Source organism: Chelonia mydas, chromosome 18, assembly GCF_015237465.2.
Source record: "Chelonia mydas isolate rCheMyd1 chromosome 18, rCheMyd1.pri.v2, whole genome shotgun sequence".
NCBI classification, from domain to species: Eukaryota; Metazoa; Chordata; order Testudines; family Cheloniidae; genus Chelonia; species Chelonia mydas.
In genome coordinates, this window is record NC_051258.2 from 16,311,718 (window position 1) to 16,325,475 (window position 13,758).

Below are 13,758 nucleotides of genomic sequence, written 5' to 3' on the forward strand. Positions count from 1 at the left end.
GTCGCCGACTGATTTGTGGCACGAGCCGTGAAGGGCTCTGTTATAGACCCCTACAAACAACACCGCGACATTTCAGATTTAAATGGCTAAAATAAGGAAATTTATTATTTTAAAAATCCAATGACTGTGAAATTGACCAAAATGGACCATGAATTTCGTAGGGCCCTACTATGACTAATAAAAATGAAGGCAAAGAACTTTCCAGTGTACGGTTTCAATCCTGCCATCGGACTTCTCATGTACCCAGGATTATACACGTGTATGTGTCTGCAGGATCGGGCCTGATGGATACAGGAGTTGCTTCATGCAGCACTGAAATGCAGCTGCCTCTGGGGTGGAGCAGCTTTTAAAAGCACGCAGTTCCACTACATTTAAAAGACTCATTTTCTAGTTAATTGGGACATGAATAAAACAGGATTATCAATGTTCTCAAAGCTAAGACTAACCCTCCAGGTCTGGTTTGTTCCATATTCAGAGACTTACAATCCAATGCAGATGTAATTAAAAATGGAGTCACTCTGGATTTACACAAGAGTAACTCAGAGCAGAATGTGGCCCTAATTCCTTAAATGCTAGTGGAGTTACTCTGGATCTACACCGGTTTTAGTGAGATCAGAATCTGGTCCCTGCAGCAGGGATTTAAAATAAAACAAAATTGTGTAAGATCTAATCATTTTCTAATCTGTTTTTTCCTGCTTCCCTAGAGCAGGGCTCATGGGAAGATACAGGCTGAACCCTTTGCAGGCTGGGGTGGTGCAGGGCCAAGTGGCACTGATCATTTTGCCTCAAAAGGAAAAGTCTTGCTTGGGGAGTGAGTGATGAAGGAAATGATCCCCCTCTCTGAACTTGGCCAGATCTAGGCTGGTGGGTCTCAGGGCTAGCTCTGATCATGCATGGGTGAGTGCTGGGAACCACAGCCCTGGAAATGGAGTGGCTGTGGCCATACCGATAAACCCAGGGCCAATCCTAGCACATACTTGCTCAGCAGCCTCCAGCACCTGCTGGCTTGTGTGGGCCCCGCAGTGGCCACCTTGAACAATCACCTCAGGTACCAAACCCCATTGATTTCTCTGAGGGCTAAACACCCCCAAATTTCCCCAGCTCCCCTGTAGTGACAAGCTTCCCCTCCCCAAACTACGCGACAGACTGATGGGCTGATTGTCAGATGCGCTGAGCACCGTCAGCTCCCCTTGGCTTCCGTGGGAGTTATCGGCACCTGCTGTCCTGGGTTATCTCTAGCACAGCTGTATATCATGCTGCTGGATCGAAAGCACACAGGAGTCAGTGTGTATGGTAACACCCATTGTTTCATGTTCTCTGTGTATATAAATCTCCCCACTGTATTTTCCACTGAATGCATCTGATCAAGTCAGCTGTAGCTCACGAAAGCTTATGCTCAAATAAATTGGTTCGTCTCTAAGGTGCCACAAGTCCTCCTTTTCTTTTTGCAAATACAGACTAACACGGCTGCTACTCTGAAAAATGGAAAGACTGACACTGACTTCACTGGGTATTGGATAAGACCCCTGAGTCTAACTGGGGACTCAGCCCTTCAGCCTTTATCCAGGCCAGCTATTACATTGATTTTACCATGTGCTCAGATCAAACATCCCTGCCCACGTCGGCCAGGGAAGCCAGCTAGTAGCAACCACGTTTGGCCAGGATTCCCCCCAGCAGGGTTCAGATGCCACCCCCATGGGCAGGGCCTTACAAATCCCAGATGGTCGGAGCGAGAGCAGCTGTTTTGGAGCCTTCCCGTTCACCAGGCTCTGGGATAACGATTATTCCTGCCCGTGTGAATCAATCAGGGCGTGAGACTGACTCATTCATATCGTGTTACCGGACGAGTGACAGAGCATCATACAGCCTGGATGCAAAACTCCCCCACTCTGCAGTTCGGTACCAAGCTTGCCCTTTCATAGCATTGCAATGCGGTGCCTAGGGTGGTCACATTTGTGCCACTAAGCCCAGAAGTTAAAACCGGCTGCTTGACTCCACACGTCTCCATGCTGACCCTGATTTGCTGGGGCCCTCCCGCCATTCCATGTCACTGGGGTATTTGGATCCAAATTTCTTTCCACCCTGCACAGCTTGTAGCTGTTGTTACTTTCCTGAGATTCCCCGGAGGGGAGACACAAAATCAGTTTGGGAGAAACTTTGCTCACAACTTTCAGAAATCCCCCCCAGCTTCGAAAGTTTCCTCTTCCGCTATTTTTTGTTCTCTCTCATTCCAGTTACTCCCCTTATAAAACGGAAGGACAATCGGCTGGTCTTCAGCAATCAAGGGTGATTTTCCACTTCTTCTCCATTAGTAACTTTTGGGCTCAGGTCTGCAGTCACTGATGCCATGCGTTTTTCACCCTCTGAGCCAGAGGAATTTTATTTTCATGAGCACTCCCATCTCTTTGCATCCCGGGCTTTACATTTGGATTGCATTGAAAAATGTGTCATCCCGTTGCAAAAGGATGTAACCACAGGAGAGGCATGGAGCGGTTCTCACTATTATTATTTGTTTGTGTTCCAATAGCACCGAGGGGCTGCCAATGAGATCAGGGCACCATTGTGCCCGATTCTGCACATAGATTTAATAAGAGAAAGTCCCTCCCCCAAAGAGATTATAGTTTAACCAGACAAGATGGATACAAAGGAAGGGTTACTTGTGGCACCTTAGAGACTAACCAGTTTATTTGAGCATGAGCTTTCGTGAGCTACAGCTCACTTCATCGGATGCAGTGAGCTGTAGCTCACGAAAGCTCATGCTCAAATAAACTGGTTAGTCTGTAAGGTGCCACAAGTACTCCTTTTCTTTTTATGAATACAGACTAACACGGCTGTTACTCTGAAAGGAAGGGTTGTTATCTCCATTTTACGAGTGGGGAACTGAGGCACGGAGAGATGATGTGACTTGCCCAAGGTCACAAAGGAAATCTGTGGAAGAGCCAGAAATTCAACCCAGATCTCCTGAGTCCCATCCCAGTGCTGTGGACCAAAATTCTCCTTCCTTCCAGTAGGACAAAATGAGGCTGCATATATTAGGTTCTGCTGTCCCTGCTGCGGATCAAACGTGAGATCTTTAGTACATGTCCCTTGCCACAGGAGTTAAAGGAGAAACTCTTTTATGCCCACTCCAGCAAAGTATTTAAACTCCTGCTTAACTTTAAACAGGGACCCACCTGCATTGCTGGATGGAGGCTCAGAGGTGGGTATGTAGCAGCTGTCACCAGCACCAGCCACAGCGGGAAGCCCAACCTGGCGCAGTGCCCACCTGGCTGCCACCCTGCACCCCAGAGGTGGCTGCTTTTCCACTGCACTTCGGCAGGCCAGATCCGGTGACGGTAACCGGGGTACAACTGGGAAGTTTGCCTAGGAGCGCGGGGCCTTGGGATCCTGGTCAGTTTAGGGGCAAGGGGGGCAGAGCAGAGTAGCACTAAGACCTGGTGGAATCCCTGTCCTGCTAGCCAACATCACCGGTGGGCGGGTGCCCTGGGGGGCACCCAGTCCCCCTTCTCCCTCGGGTCCCGCTCAGGGGAGAGTCGCCCACTCGTGGCTTTTCTTTCCTGCCGCTGGGCTGGAGCCCCCCGTCCGGGACGTCAGCCCAGCGCCAGCCACACCGAGTCCCCGCTCCGGAGGCAAGTTTAGCGCAGCCGCTGGGGTGTTGCTGGGGAGGCTCCTCCAGCCACTCCCGTCGGGGCGGGAGGATTTAATGACTTGGGGAGGGAGGGGACTCGTCTTCGCCGGCCGGAGTCCGCAAAGAGCGCCGCAAAAGCTCGCCGGCCCCGGGGCTCTGATCTCCGGGCAGGGGGGCGGGCGCGGCGCCGGGGCCAGGCTCCGGGCGGGGGCTGCGGGACGCGGCCGCGGACTATGAGCGCTCGCCAGCCGCCCCGCCGCCTTCGGAGCGCCGCGCTCCGGGGTCTCAGGTAGCCTGGGCCATGTCTGCCAGGGCGGCGCTTCAGCTGGCTCTGTGGCTGCACGTTGCGCTGGCGCAGAGCCTGCCGCGGAAAGGTGAGTGCTTGCGAAGCCCGGGGTCGGTCCTTGCCACTGAGCCCGCAAAGGCTGCCCGGGATTTGCGTTATTAAAGGGGGTAAGGGGGGGAGTAAACTCCCTGAAACTGCCCCAGCAGGGAGAAAACTTGCCTGGTTTGTTATTTGTTTCAGGGAATAACATGCAGTTGCCCCGGGCGCTTGCAGACCTTCGCCCGGCCCTAAGGAAAGGGGTGCCTGATTCTTTATGGCAGAAATCTTAATTAAAAAAAATAATAATAATAACTTCGGGCGCTGCAGCTGCGCCTGCTAATTACTGAGGCTTAACAACTATATTTCCGATGAAGTGAGCTGTAGCTCAGAAAGCTTATGCTCAAATAAATTGGTTAGTCTCTAAGGTGCCACAAGTCCTCCTTTTCATATTTCCTTCCCTCGCCCTTCTCCAATAGTTTCCTCTGCCCGTGTGACAGACCCATTGCAAGCAACAGGGGAAGCTGTCACAAGCACGCAGCAAACAAAGTGGGAAACCAGGGGGTGAGTGGGGTCTCCAGAGGAACTTCTCACTTGAGACAGTGATGGACAAACAAAGTTTGCGGACAACAGAGTGCGGTTTAAGGCAGCAGGGTCTGGTTAATTCTTCGTTTGTTCACAGGTAGAAAAAATCCTAGGGTTTGAATGGTACAGTAACAGCAGCTGCAGGTGGATTTCAGTGGGATAATAGATAGGAAGGCCTGGGGCAGGTAAGGCTGTGTGAGAGGAGGTGCGAACTTTCCAGCAAGGCCAGATAACAGATTCTCAGCCTCTCCGGCTGGGGGAGCAGCTGAGGGATCGAAGGAGAGCTGGGTGGGCAACCGGGTTCCCGTCCTGGGGAAAAGTTTGATGGTTCCAAAAATGTTCCTGTCCCTAATCAGAACAAAAGATCAAACCCGTGAACATCTTCGCGAACCGACAATCTGGAAAATAAACGCTTTGGCTCCGTCCAAACATTTTGTGTTGATCGTTGTGAAATGTTTTCTTGTGACGACTCTTTGTTTGTTTCATTTATATATGTTTATAGCTTATTGCACGAAACAAAAAGGCATTTTGAACCCACACGATTGAGATTTTTTTTTAAATGAAATATGTGAGAGTTGAAACTTCTTTCGAAATGTTTTCGAAAACGAGAGATTTGTCGGGACCGACCCTTGCCCTCAAACGTGTTCCAATGTTGAGGAATTGGCGGCTTGTGACCAAAAAAAAAGTGACGTCTAAAAATTCTGACCAGTTCTAGTTAGAAGCTTTACGGGGCAGATCCTGCCACCTTTACTCAAGTTGAGCAATGCCTTGCTGTTGACTTCAGTGGGACTCCTTGCAGAGTAAAGCAGGGCTCAGTGTAAAGGAGCTGGAATCTGGCCCAAGTAACATAATTTACCAAGCTAGATTCCTGTGCCCGGACAGGCATTATTGCACCTGGTGCTGTGCCAGGATTTTCTGATGCCTACACAAGCAGAAATGATTATTCTTATTCATTTAACCAGCCCTGGTAATGCACATGGCACTTCTCTAGCCTGGCCTAAGAGAGAGACCTTGCTTTGAAGAGGAAATTAAAAAAGAGCAAGCCTAGCTTTATAAAACAGATGTGGCTGACACGAGAAGCAAAGTTTTACAAGCTGCAATTTCCGTTTCTTTGCTTTAGTTTTACAACCCTCCAGTGAAATGCAAATACTGGTCAGCTCGTCTGAGATTATTTTCCAGGATCAGACTGCTTCGCTCGTCCGTGTTTCTATGACTCCCAGCCGGGGCTCAGCAGAGCTGCCTCTAAAGTTTTGCATAAAGTGCTCTGGAGAAAACCATCTGGTTGTGTGTTGGATGGGCCATCATGCGCGGCTGAGTTTGATTTAATCGTATGGTGTGTGGTGGGCTGGATTGGCAGGTGTGAGGGACTAAGCAGACGGCGGAAAGTCAGTCCACACGTCCCTGGGTCTTGCTGCTGCTCACACTTGTGTGGCTTCACTGTTAATTGCAGCAAACAATGCAGGGACGTTATTGGGTGGCCAGTGGCATTTCTGAGCTCTCAGGAATGACCATGTCAGTACATTAATTCAGTCGCCTTCGTTATCGGAGAGCTGCAGCTAAGACAGTGGGGTGCATGACCTGCAGCAGTAGCCTCAGACTTAGGGCCAGATTCTTATCTCCGTGCCCCTCGCTCCCCCTCAGTGCCAATCTTGAGTTCCACCCCTCGTTACTCTGGGTTTACATGGGTGTGATTGAGATCAGCATTAGCTGGTAATTCTAGATTTACGCCAGCGGAAATCAAAATCCAGCCTATAGAAAGGAGAACATTTAGAACCCAGTTCATCACTGCCCTATACCCTGTGCCACCCTTTACTCCCAAGCAAAACCCTTGTGCAGCAGTGGTTGCATTTTGCAGCTGCATTGTGTGATTCACACCAGCCCAATGAATGGGAGACAGCAGCACTGAGCCGGGCCTTTGGGATTTACAGGTTGCTGTCTATCTCCAGGCAGTTACGCGGCTCTGAAAATACAGATCTGCTGGTGAGTGTGAAGGCAGGAAACAGCGGCTGAAGGCAGGCTGAACCTGGGGTTTAGCAGCTATTTCAACACAAACTCCTGGAGGAGAGTAGCATTTAGCTGGGGTGAAAGCTATGAAGTTGAGAGCTGAGGCTGCCGCCAGCCCTGCTCGCTTCGCCCTCTGTGTTGTGGTGGGAGCATGTTAGATTATTGCCCAGACACAGTGAAGTGGGGCTTCTTCACTGGAAAGAGACCTGGCCATCTTACGCAGCTCGCTCTGGAGGCACGCGAGGGCGGTATTGGAGACGTGAGGCGTATAGCGGATGACATTCAACCCCCAAAGTCTGAGTGCTGGGCGCTACGCAGGGGATGAGAAGGGGAATGGAGGCCACCAACCCAACCTATGCAGCAGCTAGGCCAGGAGGCCACTGTCCTTCCATGCACGCTTTGGACAGGGTCCCACCTGCTCTTTCAGCCTCAGCAAGGAGCTGCACAGTGCCGAGAAACCCCAGGCAAGCAGGTTGCACCTGGGTCACATTTTCAAGCTCTTCTCCACTACCAGGAAGGCTAGAAACTTTTTATTTATTTATTTATTATTGGAAGCTGAGATCCTCCCCTAATTACAGGACTCCAGGAGCTGGGGCTTTATGCAAAGCACCAAGTATCACAACCATGAGATGTGGCAACACTGCTGTAGCCTTAAAAGTAGCTTGGTTGACGAGCTGTTTTGCAATCTGTGGCCTATGTCTGGTGCACGCTGACCGCCCTAACAGCTTTGGTCTTTTGATTGTGTGAGCATCCCTCATTTGGAGAGATCTGTGCTTTATCCCCTACACCCTCCATCTCCCAAGCAGTGTGGTTTCTTTCACTTGTGGTACAGCCTCTCCTCTTTCTAATCTGCCTGGCACTTCAGAGTAACAGCCCCAGGGCTGGGTCGATGGTAAAGATCCCCTCTTGGGAGATTTGATGCCTTTGCCCCAGGGCGAGTCCTTCTCCTCCCATCTGTTCAGACTGGGGCAGCATTGAGAACAGAGCCTGCTTTCTTCAGCAGCCAAACTCCAGCTCTGTTTCTGAAGGTGCTGGGTTTTTTCCCTTATGGCCAAACAATGGGGGTGGAAAGAGTGGCAGGGCTGGAGGTTTTAAGGCACAATGAAGAGACTGGTGACTGATGTCTCTTGGCTCCTGAGTTCGCGCCGTTCTTCCTACCAGTTCTGAGTCTCATCTAAATCAAGCAGCGCAGCGTGGATGGGGTGACACTGCTGAAAGGGAGGGGAGTCTTGGCCAGCATCATCCTTTGATATCTCAATTCAGACAGGAGGAAAGCTTTGGCCTGCTACTTTCTCCCAGCTAAAGCCAAGCGACTTGATGGTCCCGGGACAGCTTTGTGACCTCCACACTGATCACTTCCAGTCACGTAGCCAGCACCTCGCTTGGCTGGCATACACATTGCAATACAAAAAGGTTATCGAGTGGGAGAGTGGGGCTGCGTGGCGCAGCGATCTAGTGGCTCTGCCTTTTGTTTCCAAAGACCTGGGTTCCAGGACGCCCTGGGGTCACCAGTGTCATGAGTTTCCCACAGTTAGTCCCCAGACTAGGAGGAGATTTTGTGTCTAAGAATAAGGAGCACGAGATGCATCGGCAGAGTGGCAGTGGAATAGGGTCTCCGGGGCCAAGGCTGGACCTGGGTCTATGAAGCACGTTATAAGGAAGTCTCTTTACCAGTTGCCAAGAGAACAGAGATGGGTTTAATAAAGCAACCCAAACCCAACCGCCCTAGCTAGGTCTGTGTATTTTTGTTACGGGGCTGGCACGGGTCAGTGATGCTGAGGCAGGTTCCTTGTCGTAAAGATCCCACTGGAGGTGAGAAATCTCAGTTTTCCCACCAAACTTCGAGGATTAATGACACGTCAGTGTTGTTTGGAGCAGGGGCTGGTTGCAAAGCACCACAGGATTAACCAGCAGTTTGAACCCCAAGGGGTCCCCTTCCATCTCTGATGAAACGGGAAGGAAAGAACTGGAACGATTACAAGGAAATTAAAAAAAGAAAATGCAAAGGAAAGGGCCTGATGAAGCATTCTTCAGCCTGATAGCGTGTTGTGCTCCTGTCCCATGCTTGTGATACAGCTCTAGTCTAGTGACAACTGTGAACAGAGAGGGACCGGAGGGCGGGGGGAGCAATTTATTTACATTTTATTGGGGTTAAGTGTCAGGGGAAACTGACCCTGATATAGCATTTGTTGTGGGGGTTTTTTTATAAAGGAGCAAACCTGCATATATCAGCCCTAGGGGGGAGGGAACCAGCCATTCTGTGGTATCCATAAATTGCTGAAAAATATACGCCTGCCTCCTTGCACAGGTTCTCCAAACAATAAAATCTAACCACCTTCCAGGAAGTTCTGTCTTGAAGATGTGGTACTTCCTGGAGTGCCAGCCAATCAACACACCCATTTCCAGTGAGGCATGATACCTCCATCTAGCCTTTCAGTGGGTGGTGGCATCATCTGAGGTTTGGCAGGATGCTGGTTCACATCCCTCCTTTGATAGTTTCTTCTTGGGAGTGGCTGCGCTGTGGTTTTTTTGGTCAGTGCCGTTCTTGACTGCTGAGTGACTCAGTAACACTGGCAGGGCTGGGTTTTTACTGGAGCCTTTTCTGTCATGGAGCATTCCTTGCTCTGCCCAGGGAGTTCAAGTGCACATGATCTTGTTTACCACTGACAAGTAGACTCCTCGGGCCACCTCCAGTACCAGGCCATCCAGACCCTGCCAGCGCCAGGAGCCGTTGCAGCTGCTTGTTGCAACATTCAGAAAATTAAGGGATACCCCTCTGCCGGATGGGGGTAGGAGAAGAGACAGGGAAACATGATTTCATGCCAGGAGATGGCAATTGTACTTCCATGCGCTCTTGCCCTGGCCGGCCAGCCAAGCAGCGGGCCCTGCCATCTGACTTGGGCATACAGCAGTGTGTGCGACCCAGAAGGAAGCACGGAGCAGTGCCAGCAAGAGCTGAGTGACTTGCAAACACGGCAGCCGGCCAACTTGGAACCCTCTGACCGAAAGGACTGAAGTTAGTGGCCGGGGTGTAATATATCGCCCTGTACGTCACCGGTTTGAATCTGGCGTGGGCTAGTATTGTCTGAAAGTCTCCTCTCAGGTGGGTCGAGGTGTCTCTTTCTCCAGAACCTCCACTGGCTGCAGCCTCGCTGGCAGACTCAGCGGAGAGGCCAAGGACTCAGGGGGCCGTGGAGAGTAGATTTCCCCCCGAGCTGAGGCCAGGATTGACGCTCATGTTGCCGCTACCCAGGCTGTGCCAGTATTGTGAATAAATAGCAGATCCCTCTGTGCAGTTTGTTGGTCCCGTACTACTCTAGGCACTCATGCGGCTGTCTGGCTGTGTGGCCCAGTGAGCTGAAGGCTCGACACTTAGACTTTAGAGACCTGGGTTTTTTCTCTTGACTTGATGAGTGACCTCAGGAAAGTCCCTGCCTCAGTTTGCCCATCTGTAAAAGGGAGACAATAATACTTACTCCATCTGTAGAGTGCTTTGAGATCTCTGGCTGGGAAATGCAGTATCAGAGCTAGATTTTACAATGAATTATTGCCCTGCTGCAGGTCTGCCCCCAACCCTTGACATTAAACATGGGTTCAAATGTCACTGAAACGGACTCTGTGTTGCGGTTTGTTCTGCGAAGGGGTCTGTAATGCTGCAGTGCCAGCGGGTGTGTTTCTGCACCGGGCTGGGTCAGGCCGAGGCGGCTGTGATGAATATAAGCTCCGTCAGCGCCTCCTCTGGGCATCTCCCATGTAGCCGCCACCCTCTGACTTCACTGTTCTCCTTTGTCGGGTGGGATTGTAATGAGGGGGATTCGCGTGACTTCTGCTGCCGGGTCATGGTGTGCTGGAATGGCTACGTCATCCCATCAGCCGGCACATCATACCTGAGACAGGGTCATGGGCTAGTCAGCCTCTGGCCTCGGGAACCGGGTGCTGCTTCCAGGGAAGACGTGCACACAGCGGGCAGGGCGGGGGGGTGGGGGTCATTGTGGGGCTCTGGTGACTCCAGGGCATGTTGCCTTTGGGATTTTCAGCTACAGGTGTCTAGATGGCAGAGCTAACAAACACAATCCCACACACGTTTCCCGCCATCCTGCACACGCACCCAGAGCAACGCAGTGCTCCGGCCCCCGTGCTCACGCACACACGTGCTGATGTTCCCGAAACGCTCGCTCCGACATGCACAGGTCCCCTGCCAAATACCAGCCCCAATGCACACGCCCGGCACACGGGCCCCCTGCCAAATACCGGCCCCAACGCACACAAACGACACGCCCGGCTGCCCCTGACACCCTTGACACACTCTGCACCCCTGCTACACACACCCTGAAACACACACACACCCTGAGACACCACCTGCCACCGCTGGATGGGCCCAGATCTAACCTATGCTGAGGATCAACAGCAGGAGAACCCTATATCCAGACAGGGGTCCTGGCCCTGAGCCAGCCGGCCTCGGAGCACAGGTGTGCGCAGGGGTGAGTTTGGATCCCGGAGATGCTAAACCAGCATCCGTGGGCTAGACACTAAACTCTCCAAAGAGCTTTAGAAACATCCTAGACGTTCAAGATGGGAAAGGCCAATAAGGGCATGTGGTGCACTTACATTTGTGACAACGTACTAGCATTTCTACCTCGCGTGCAGCGTGGCCTTTTGGAAGCTGATGGGGTGGAATATAGACCCTCCTGTTTCCAAAGCACCCTCTGCCACTGGGCTAAAGGAGAATCCCCATTATCTGTCAGCAGCCTAGGGGTCTATGACACGCAGCTGAGTAATTCTGGTTCCATGCAGGGAGGATGGGGACATGGATACACCCAACTCTTCCTTCCCCCCTACCCCACCGGCGCTCGCACACACACACATAACACACACACACTACAACTCATCCCAACATTGTCTAGTCCAGCTTTAAATTTCCCAAGCCATGTGGCTTCCAGCCCTGCCCTAGAGAGACCGAGAGGTTACACTCTCAGGAAGTTTTAAATTGTCCTTCCTCCCATCCTGTTCCTCCGATCTGCATCCCCTGGTCTCCCGTGAGCCATTTCCCAGCCTGCTGGGTGATTGCATCTCTCAGATATCTGCGTGCGTCCCCCTGGCAGTCCTCTGCCATTGCTTATCCTTTCTTCCCTTTCACCTAGTCCCTTCGTTGCTTGGTTCCCCCTGATACCCGCCCCTGGCTCGCTCGCTCTCTCCAGTGGGATCAGGGTGAGAAGGGAGGTGTATGTGCCTCCTTTGAGCAGTTCTTTCTTGGGAAAGTTCGCATCCAACTGTCTCCTGCCTTGTGGTTTTGGCTCCCCTGTGCAGGCAGTTTGAGGGCAGGGCGCTCACCACTTCAGGCTGCACCAGGAGCTTCCATGCTCCTTGGCTCAGTCGGCATTTGAGCTCCATGTTCAGGGCAAACTGCTGCTAGCCCTCTCGCCCGGGGCACCTAGTGGGAATGGATTCCCCTCTGTCTAGCTTTCCCTTCCTTTCTCCTCTGGCGTGGCCTCTTCTCAGGGCTGTCAAAGGAGGGGAAAAGGCCCTGGGGGAAGTTGCTGGCCTGAGCCAGTTCCCTTCCCCCACCCCCACCTCAAAGTTCTGGGCTCCCACTATGACCGGCCATGCCCTGCACCCTTCCTGCTTTTCTATTCCTGGCCCCATGCCCCTCACTCCTGTCCCCCAGCACCCGCTCTCGTTCCAGTCCCGGACCCACACACACTGCTCTGCCAATGCCTCTCAACCCTGCCCTGCAGCATGCCCTGGGTTCCCCACGCAGATCTGACAATGCCCCCTGCCCTGCCCTGCTCTTCCAGGGCTGTTCTTCCAATGCGGCTCATCCTTGCTGTGCAGAACCCCCCGCAATCCCAGTCATTGGTCTCCTTCAGAGGCAGGCTGCCAGTCTTGTTGAACAATACCCTATTCAGCATTGCCAGCTGTTGTGATTTCATCACAAACCTTGTGGTATTTGGTGGGGGTTTTTCAAAGCTCCAGCTCCTGGAGTCCTGTGATTACAAGAGAATCTCAGCTTTCATTTGTGGAAAAAGGGCAGGTGGGGGCTGGAAAATGTGCCCCCCCCAGGCTCAAAACCCAGAAAGACAATAAAAAGAGCTGAAACCTTCTTACTTTAAAAACATTTCCTGCTAACTAATGGAGGCCTTGCTATGGCTGTCTGAGCTCTTGGGGCTGACAGTCCTGTTAGGAAATGGACTATGGTTACTAGCCTCATTGCTTTTCTGACCTGCAGTCACCTGAGGGCCCAGGTGTCCAGAGAAGCAAGACTAGCGCCCCGTAATGTGGGGCAGCTCCACACCGCCCCGCTGAAGCATTTTCAGTCCATCTTCCACCGCTTGGCATTTTCAGTCCCCTAAGGATTCATGCCGCATTTTTTGTAATAAGGGCCTGAAGAATTTATTAAGTTCTGAGCCCAGCCCCGCGGCCGTGAACAGATGAGCCAGACAGAAATGCTGCTCTCACAGCAGATTCTCCATCATATTCTCTGTCCTCCTCCGCTTCCCCCGAGTGCTCCGATTAACTAAGCTGTGAATAGCAATAACGCTTCTTGGAAGATCCCACAGAGCTATGTGGGCTGTTTGTACCGGGCTCACCCACCAGGCACTGAAGTGTAGACACCTTTGGGGTGGGGAATGCGGCGGGATCACACAGCGGTCTTTAGGAGACGTGAATAACAACTGGCGTCGCTGAAATCATCAGGGGAATTTCGGTCACTTGGAGGGGACTGACCATGCGAGGATCAAGCGTGGCTGATGGGAGATTGTCGGTCGTGGGTTCATGTGAGGATGGGGCGTAGTTATAAGAGACTCCTGCGGGATCCTTGCTCTTTTGGGAGGACACCCCAACTTTCACAAGTAGTGCCAGGGGTTCATTAACCGCCGTGAATGATCTGGATCGTGATTGTATGTCCCCTCTGGAAGACACCTCCCAACACCATGCAGGCCCAATGGGCTCAGAACTGACCCAGAGGCAAAGAGTCACCTATTGAATCATCAGTACCTCTTACAACCTACCTTTGCAAGTGCTGTGCTGTCCAGTGCTGGCCAGGTCCCACCCTATTAAGTTTGGAAGATCTGGCGAGCTCCTACCTGAGGTGACACGGCTGCAGGGGTGGCTCACTGTCAGAGCTGAGCTTTGACCAAGTGCAGCCAACGGGGTCCCACAGATTCTGCAGCATGTGATCCTGATTGGCCCTTTGTAACAAGCAAAAAATAAAGACTAGACT

The 13,758-nt window shown here is 52.0% G+C and overlaps 1 protein-coding gene across 1 annotated transcript in view; it reads left to right on the plus strand.

The window, feature by feature from the left end:
* Positions 1 to 3,525: 3,525 nt before the first annotated feature.
* Positions 3,526 to 13,758, plus strand: part of VWA1 (von Willebrand factor A domain containing 1) — a 29,895-nt gene continuing 19,662 nt past the window's right edge. The window contains exon 1 of the mRNA XM_027832342.3: positions 3,526 to 4,002. Within this exon, the coding sequence (XP_027688143.2) occupies positions 3,930 to 4,002 (73 nt within the window). The 5' untranslated portion in view covers positions 3,526 to 3,929. The remainder of the gene's footprint in view (positions 4,003 to 13,758) is intronic.